Raw genomic sequence first — 8,491 nt, 5'->3', positions numbered from 1 at the left:
CATCAGTTAAATTACTCAAATGTGTGGGGCAGTCCTCACCTCACTCTCCTTGTTTTCGTACTTGTTGGTGTTCTTGCCCTGGCTCTTCCTCCTGAGTTTCTTCAGGTCAGACTGCGACCTCTCCAGAGAGTCCTGCTTCATCTTGTGCTCTGTCTGGTACCTCTTAAAGGTGGCCTGGATGGGTGGGAGGGAGAGGGGAGGTGGGGGGGAGCACCCATGAACACCTGGAACCATCTCTAGACAGTACAAGTAGCATTGTAGCAAGTAGATTTTCCTTTTCGGAAAAAAACCTTTCAGTAATATCATTAAATGTAATGTCACTAAGTATTACAATTCTTCATTTTTTAGTTTCATTGATTCAATGGTAATTAGCCTTAAATGCTATGTTTGATTATAGGCATTAGTAGAAAGGGTGGACACAGGGATTAAACCCCGGTCTTTGCTGGGGAGAGATGTACGTGTATGTATGTGCCATATGCTGTGAGCGTTACCACTCAAACACGGCTCTGAACGGCATAAGTCATTGTTGCATGTTTATCCTATTCCCTTCATAGTGAACGTACTACTTTTGGGACCTGGTGAAAAGTAGTGCCCCATAAATGAATGTGGTCACTGATGTAGGTAGACAGTAGACAGGATTCTGTAGTCATTGTGATGTAAGGTAGGCAGTAGACAGGATTCTGTAGTCACTGTGATGTAGGTAGGCAGTAGACAGGATTCTGTGGTCACTGTGATGTAAGGTAGGCAGTAGACAGGATTCTGTGGTCACTGATGTAGGTAGACAGTAGACAGGATTCTGTGGTCACTGATGTAGGTAGGCAGTAGACAGGATTCTGTGGTCACTGATGTAAGGTAGGCAGTAGACAGGATTCTGTGGTCATTGATGTAAGGTAGGCAGTAGACAGGATTCTGTGGTCACTGATGTAAGGTAGGCAGTAGACAGGATTCTGTGGTCACTAATGTAAGGTAGGCAGTAGACAGGATTCTGTGGTCACTGATGTAGGTAGGAAGTAGACAGGATTCTGTGGTCACTGATGTAAGGTAGGCAGTAGACAGGATTCTGTGGTCACTGATGTAAGGTAGGCAGTAGACAGGATTCTGTGGTCACTGATGTAGGTAGGCAGTAGACAGGATTCTGTGGTCACTGATGTAGGTAGGCAGTAGACAGGATTCTGTGGTCACTGATGTAAGGTAGGCAGTAGACAAAAGTATGGTCACTGTGATGTAGGTAGGCTGTAGACAGGATTCTGTGGTCACTGTGATGTAGGTAGGGATTCTGTGGTCAGTGTAGACAGGATTCTGTGGTCACTGATGTAGGTAGGCAGTAGACAGGATTCTGTGGTCACTGATGTAGGTAGGCAGTAGACAGGATTCTGTGGTCACTGTGGTCACTGATGTAGGTGGCAGTAGACAGGAGATGTGGTCACTGTGGTGTAGGTAGGTAGGCAGTAGACAGGAGTATGTGGTCACTGTGATGTAGGTCAGGATTCTGTGGTCACTGTGATGTAGGTAGGCAGTAGACAGGATTATGTGGTCACTGTGATGTAGGTAGGCAGTAGACAGGATGTGGTCACTGTGATGTAGGTAGGCAGTAGACAGGAGTATGTGGTCACTGTGATGTAGGTAGGCAGTAGACAGGAGTATGTGGTCACTGTGATGTAGGTAGGCACTGTAGACAGGAGTATGTGGTCACTGTGATGTAGGTAGGCAGTAGACAGGAGTATGTGGTCACTGTGATGTAGGTAGGCAGTAGACAGGAGTATGTGGTCACTGTGATGTAGGTAGGCAGTAGACAGGAGTATGTGGTCACTGTGATGTAGGTAGGCAGTAGACAGGAGTATGTGGTCACTGTGATGTAGGTAGGCAGTAGACAGGAGTATGTGGTCACTGTGATGTAGGTAGGTAGACAGGAGTAGTGGTCACTGTGATGTAGGTAGGCAGTAGACAGGAGTATGTGGTCACTGTGATGTAGGTAGGCAGTAGACAGGAGTATGTGGTCACTGTGATGTAGGTAGGCAGTAGACAGGAGTATGTGGTCACTGTGATGTAGGTAGGCAGTAGACAGGAGTATGTGGTCACTGTGATGTAGGTAGGCAGTAGACAGGAGTATGTGGTCACTGTGATGTAGGTAGGCAGTAGACAAGGAGTATGTGGTCACTGTAGACAGGAGTATGTGGTCACTGTGATGTAGGTAGGCAGTAGACAGGAGTATGTGGTCACTGTGATGTAGGTAGGCAGTAGACAGGAGTATGTGGTCACTGTGATGTAGGTAGGCAGTAGACAGGATGTATGTGGTCACTGTGATGTGAGGTAGGCAGTAGACAGGAGTATGTGGTCACTGTGATGTAGGTAGGCAGTAGACAGGAGTATGTGGTCACTGTGATGTAGGTAGGCAGTAGACAGGAGTATGTGGTCACTGTGATGTAGGTAGGCAGTAGACAGGAGTATGTGGTCACTGTGATGTAGGTAGGCAGTAGACAGGAGTAGTAGACAGGATTCTGTGGTCACTGTGATGTAGGTAGGCAGTAGACAGGAGTATGTGGTCACTGTGATGTAGGTAGGCAGTAGACAGGAGTATGTGGTCACTGTGATGTAGGTAGGCAGTAGACAGGAGTATGTGGTCACTGTGATGTAGGTAGGCAGTAGACAGGAGTATGTGGTCACTGTGATGTAGGTAGGCAGGACAGGAGTATGTGGTCACTGTGATGTAGGTAGGCAGTAGACAGGAGTATGTGGTCACTGATGTAGGTAGGCAGTAGACAGGACAGTCACTGTGATGTAGGTAGGCAGTAGACAGGATTCTGTGGTCACTGTGGTCACTGATGTAGGTAGGCAGTAGACAGGAGTATGTGGTCACTAGACAGGAGTATGTGGTCACTGTGATGTAGGTAGGCAGTAGACAGGAGTATGTGGTCATGTGATGTAGGTAGGCAGTAGACAGGATTATGTGGTCACTGTGATGTAGGTAGGCAGTAGACAGGAGTATGTGGTCACTGTGATGTAGGGATAGTGGTCACTGATGAGGTAGGAGACACTGATGTGGTCACTGTGATGTAGGTAGGCAGTAGACAGGAGTATGTGGTCACTGTGATGTAGGTAGGCAGTAGACAGGAGTATGTGGTCACTGTGGTGGCAGTAGGTAGGCAGTAGACAGGACAGGAGTATGTGGTCACTGATGTAGGTAGGCAGTAGACAGGAGTATGTGGTCACTGTGATGTAGGTAGGCAGTAGACAGGAGTATGTGGTCACTGTGATGTAGGTAGGCAGTAGACAGGATGTATGTGGTCACTGTGATGTAGGTAGGCTGTAGACAGGAGTATGTGGTCACTGTGATGTAGGTAGGCAGTAGACAGGAGTATGTGGTCACTGTGATGTAGGTAGGCAGTAGACAGGAGTATGTGGTCACTGTGATGTAGGTAGGCAGTAGACAGGAGTATGTGGTCACTGTGATGTAGGTAGGCAGTAGACAGGAGTATGTGGTCACTGTGATGTAGGTAGGCAGTAGACAGGAGTATGTGGTCACTGATGTAGGTAGGCAGTAGACAGGAGTATGTGGTCACTGTGATGTAGGTAGGCAGTAGACAGGAGTATGTGGTCACTGTGATGTAGGTAGGCAGTAGACAGGAGTATGTGGTCACTGTGATGTAGGTAGGCTGTAGACAGGAGTATGTGGTCACTGTGATGTAGGTAGGCAGTAGACAGGAGTATGTGGTCACTGTGATGTAGGTAGGCAGTAGACAGGAGTATGTGGTCACTGTGATGTAGGTAGGCAGTAGACAGGAGTATGTGGTCACTGTGATGTAGGTAGGCAGTAGACAGGAGTATGTGGTCACTGTGATGTAGGTAGGCAGTAGACAGGAGTATGTGGTCACTGTGATGTAGGTAGGCAGTAGACAGGACAGTATGTGGTCACTGTGATGTAGGTAGGCAGTAGACAGGAGTATGTGGTCACTGTGATGTAGGTAGGCAGTAGACAGGAGTATGTGGTCACTGTGATGTAGGTAGGCAGTAGACAGGAGTATGTGGTCACTGTGATGTAGGTAGGCAGTAGACAGGAGTATGTGGTCACTGTGATGTAGGTAGGCAGTAGACAGGAGTATGTGGTCACTGTGATGTAGGTAGGCAGTAGACAGGAGTATGTGGTCACTGTGATGTAGGTAGGCAGTAGACAGGATTCTGTGGTCACTGTGATGTAGGTAGGCAGTAGACAGGATTCTGTGGTCACTGTGATGTCACTGTGGTCACTTGATGTAGGTAGGCAGTAGACAGGATTCTGTGGTCACTGATGTAGGTAGGCAGTAGACAGGATTCTGTGGTCACTGTAATGTATGGTAGGCAGTAGACAGGATTCTGTAGTCACTGTGATGTAGGTAGGCAGTAGACAGGAGTATGTGGTCACTGATGTAGGTAGGCAGTAGACAGGAGTATGTGGTCACTGTGATGTAGGTAGGCTGTAGACAGGAGTATGTGGTCACTGTGATGTAGGTAGGCAGTAGACAGGATTGTGGTCTGTGGTCACTGTGGTCACTGTGATGTAGGTAGGCAGTAGACAGGAGTATGTGGTCACTGTGATGTAGGTAGGCAGTAGACAGGAGTATGTGGTCACTGTGATGTAGGTAGGCAGTAGACAGGAGTATGTGGTCACTGTGATGTAGGTAGGCAGTAGACAGGAGTATGTGGCTGGGTTTCTGTACAGTCTGAGATATCACTGATGTAGGTAGGCAGTAGACAGGAGTATGTGGTCACTGTGATGTAGGTAGGCAGTAGACAGGAGTATGTGGTCACTGTGATGTAGGTAGGCAGTAGACAGGACAGTATGTGGTCACTGTGATGTAGGTAGGCAGTAGACAGGATTATAGTTCTGTGGTCACTGGCAGTGATATTCCCATGAGCAGGAGGGAAGACCGTTTCCATAGAATCACATAAGCACACACATTCATACAGTACAGTACTTACTGTCATGTATTTTACATCCATGTCTGTCTTCCTCTCCAATTCAGCTATTATCTCGCTGTGAAACCTCTTAAACTGCAGGTGAGGGGAAAGGGGGATGAGGGGGAGAGACGGTGAAGGGAGAAAGGAGGGGGGATGCACACTGATTAGAGAAGGGACTGTTATGATGAGTGATGGAGGTGAGTCAGTGGAAAACAAAAATAATGTTGGGAGGGATTTGAGAGCCATCCTTGAGTTGTGTAAGCAAAGGTGTGTGTGTGTGTGTGTGTGTGTGTGTGTGTGTGTGTGGTTGTGTGCAAGAAAGAGAAAAGATTCAAGGCTATATGAGTGAGTCATAGCCGAAAAGTAAAGCAGGGATGCCCTCCTCTCTCTCTCCCTCTCCCTATTTCCCTCCCTCTCCCGCTCTAATCAGTATGAGGAGGAGTGCAGGCATCTCTTACATCACCGAAGCCTTGTGGTGGCAAACCGACGCCCACTGGTGCCATTCGGTCAACAAAAACCCCACGTCCTCTCACAAAGAATTAGAGACTGTCCCTGCAACCCACGTCTCCTCAGTCCTCTAAAACAACAACCCTGTTAGCTGCTGCTTCAAATCTTTAGGTGCTTTAGTGCAGGGTTTCCCAACTGGTGGCCGAATTTGGCCCGCGGTTGATTTTACTTGGCCCGCCAAGTTTTCTGAGCAAAAATATTTTTAAATATAAATCAGCTCCAAGTGATTTTAATTTGGGAAATCTGTTCCCAAGTAGTCCCTCGCATAATAGCCACGTGATCCTATACAAATGTAAGCAAGGTTTGAAATGATTAAGTTTTAGTCAAATATTATATCTGTTTGGGCTTCTTGGGTCAATTTGCAGTCCACAAATGATTTGTAATTATGTAAAAATCTGCCCACGGCTGGATGTAGTTAATGATCCCTCCTTTAGTGAAACTGCTCTGCCTTCCATAGACACGCCATGCATGACAACGCCTCCTCCAATCTCCAACTATTTGATGGAATGAAGGAATTCATATTGTGACTCACACTTTGACTAAACTAAAGCTGCTCTCTGATACAGAGTGGAGCTCGGGAAGAGAACAACAGTGACTTCTGGGGACAGAACCAGGCAGATATAATTAATAAAAATGGGAAAAAGCCCCTCAGATCATGGCAATTTGACTGCATCCTCAATATGGCTGACCCATCATGGAACATTGACTTGAATGGGGAGCCCTGTTCTAGTAATGATATTTGTATGGATATAACTATAGGGAGAAGTAGCTTTGTTGTCTCATGAACCAGTGTGCCAGTGTAGGTAACAGAGAAGGGAACAGGGTTTGAATTACAGGGGTGTCACTACCAAGGGGTGCTGCTGCCTCTACCACATGGGTGCTGAGTGGGCAGGCTGGACCCTCCCCTAATGGTTAGGGATAAGATTTGGGGAATCTGATCATAGATCTGTGGTAAGAGCCGGAAACATACAAACAGTGACAAAATGCTCTACCTCACCCCCTGGTTAACCCTTCACCATGAGCTCCCTCCACAGTTAGGCAGGTTTAGAATCAATATACCAGTTGACATGCATGACAACAGTAGTGTCAACACACCCCAGAGGTTCTTGTTCCTCCAACAGGAGCTCATATCTAGAACGTATTCATGACCTGATGACAAAACAGACAAGTTTACATGCTTCCAACTTCTAACTTCTCAGATGAGAAGGTTCCTCAACATGCATACGTACAGGGTAAGGTAGGTTACTTTCTAAATGTAATCTGTTACAGTTACTAGTTACCAGTCCATGATTGTAATCATTAACGTAACTTTTGGACGGCCCAAACTCAGTAAAGTAATCTGATTACAGTTACTTTTGGATGACTTTCCCCTTAAGAGGCATTAGAAGAAGACAAAAAGGATCCATCCAACGCTTCTGGATTATCATCATAGTGGGTCTCTGACCTGTGGTGACTCTCTGAGGTGGAACACGCTTCCTGTGTGAGACCCTGCCTCACACAGGAAGCGGCGCAGGTCCTAATCCAGGCACTTGTCATCTCCCGTCTTGATTACTGCAACTCGCTGTTGGCTGGGCTCCCTGCCTGTGCCATTAAACCCCTACAACTCATCCAGAACGCCGCAGCCCGTCTGGTGTTCAACCTTCCCAAGTTCTCTCACGTCACCCCGCTCCTCCGCTCTCTCCACTGGCTTCCAGTTGAAGCTCGCATCCGCTGCAAGACCATGGTGCTTGCCTACGGAGCTGTGAGGGGAACGGCACCTCAGTACCTTCAGGCTCTGATCAGGCCCTACACCCAAACAAGGGCACTGCGTTCATCCACCTCTGGCCTGCTCGCCTCCCTACCACTGAGGAAGTACAGTTCCCGCTCAGCCCAGTCAAAACTGTTCGCTGCTCTGGCCCCCCAATGGTGGAACAAACTCCCTCACGACGCCAGGACAGCGGAGTCAATCACCACCTTCCGGAGACACCTGAAACCCCACCTCTTTAAGGAATACCTAGGATAGGATAAGTAATCCTTCTCACCCCCCCCCTAAAAGATTTAGATGCACTATTGTAAAGTGGCTGTTCCACTGGATGTCATAAGGTGTATGCACCAATTTGTAAGTCGCTCTGGATAAGAGCGTCTGCTAAATGACTTAAATGTAAATGTAAATGTAACAAACAGAAACTCCCTCCTGCTGAATTGAATGTCATTGAGAGAACAGAAAGGTGCCATAATGTTTTTTTCACAAACATGCTTTCTGAATTTAAAAGTCAATACAAGAAGTAATCATCTAGTTTTTCAAAAGTATCTGTAATCTGAATAGTATATTTTGCTGGTAATGTAATTGATTACAGTTACAGTATTCTTTGTAATCAGATTACAAGTAATTGATTACATGAATTAAGTGTCTCCCTAACCTTGTGTATTTATGAGGATAATTTTTAAAAATAGTTTGTAGAATAAGTAATTGTATGCCAACCATAACTACAGGCCTTGACAAGTGTGACTGTCATCAACAACAGTTCCCAGAGGCCCCGTCACAGGGCATGTTCAGGCCTGCTCCCGTCCTATAAACAGGCTGTACACAATAACCAAACAGGTGCAACTTTTCCTCTGGCTTCTATTTGTTTTCTTCTCTTCATCTTTGCTTTTTCTGTCCCTTGATGTTACATAAAGAGAAACACCATCATGTGATTACTAATGGAGAGAGTTGAAAAGGGAAAGAGAAAGAGAGATTTGTGTTTGAGAGGAATTAAAAACGGTATATTGTGTTAAGCAGCAGAGAGAGAAAAATAGAGAGGGAGAGAGAGAGAGAGAGGGCACACTGGGCGAGCCAAGTCATGCAGGGAATTAAACAATAGATGACGCAAACACTCGTGTACACACACACACACCTTGCAGACCCAGACACACACACACCTTGCAGAACCCCCCCCACACACACACACACACCTTGCAGAACACACACACACGCACAGTACTCACATTCTCCTCTAGCTCAAGGTGAACTTTCCTGTGGACCTCGGATATCTCCATCAGCACAACGCCTGTGGCGAGAGAGAGACAT

At 46.7% G+C, this 8,491-nt stretch overlaps 1 protein-coding gene across 1 annotated transcript; it reads right to left on the bottom strand.

Annotated features, from left to right (window-relative positions):
- Window positions 1-8,491, bottom strand: LOC118375918 (brain-specific angiogenesis inhibitor 1-associated protein 2-like protein 1). Its single transcript, XM_035762554.2, has 3 exons — window positions 8,410-8,491; window positions 4,957-5,028; window positions 1-174 (listed from the first exon to the last, which is right to left on the bottom strand). Exons 1-3 carry the CDS (start codon window positions 8,458-8,460, stop codon window positions 16-18), a joined length of 282 nt encoding a protein of 93 aa, XP_035618447.2. The 5' UTR covers window positions 8,461-8,491; the 3' UTR covers window positions 1-15.

The sequence above is a fragment of the Oncorhynchus keta genome, unplaced genomic scaffold (assembly GCF_023373465.1).
Source record: "Oncorhynchus keta strain PuntledgeMale-10-30-2019 unplaced genomic scaffold, Oket_V2 Un_contig_25869_pilon_pilon, whole genome shotgun sequence".
Lineage (NCBI taxonomy): Eukaryota > Metazoa > Chordata > Actinopteri > Salmoniformes > Salmonidae > Oncorhynchus > Oncorhynchus keta.
This window is presented reverse-complemented; position numbering and strand designations above follow the sequence as displayed.

Excerpts from the sequence above, each read along its gene's own strand:
- LOC118375918 (XM_035762554.2), bottom strand. The coding sequence starts at position 8,460 with ATGGAGATATCCGAGGTCCACAGGAAAGTTCACCTTGAGCTAGAGGAG. Across the intron at positions 5,029-8,409 it reads ACCTTGAGCTAGAGGAGAAT|TTTAAGAGGTTTCACAGCGA; the intron begins GTGAGTACTGTG and ends CCTCACCTGCAG. Across the intron at positions 175-4,956 it reads TGGATGTAAAATACATGACA|GCCACCTTTAAGAGGTACCA; the intron begins GTAAGTACTGTA and ends CCACCCATCCAG.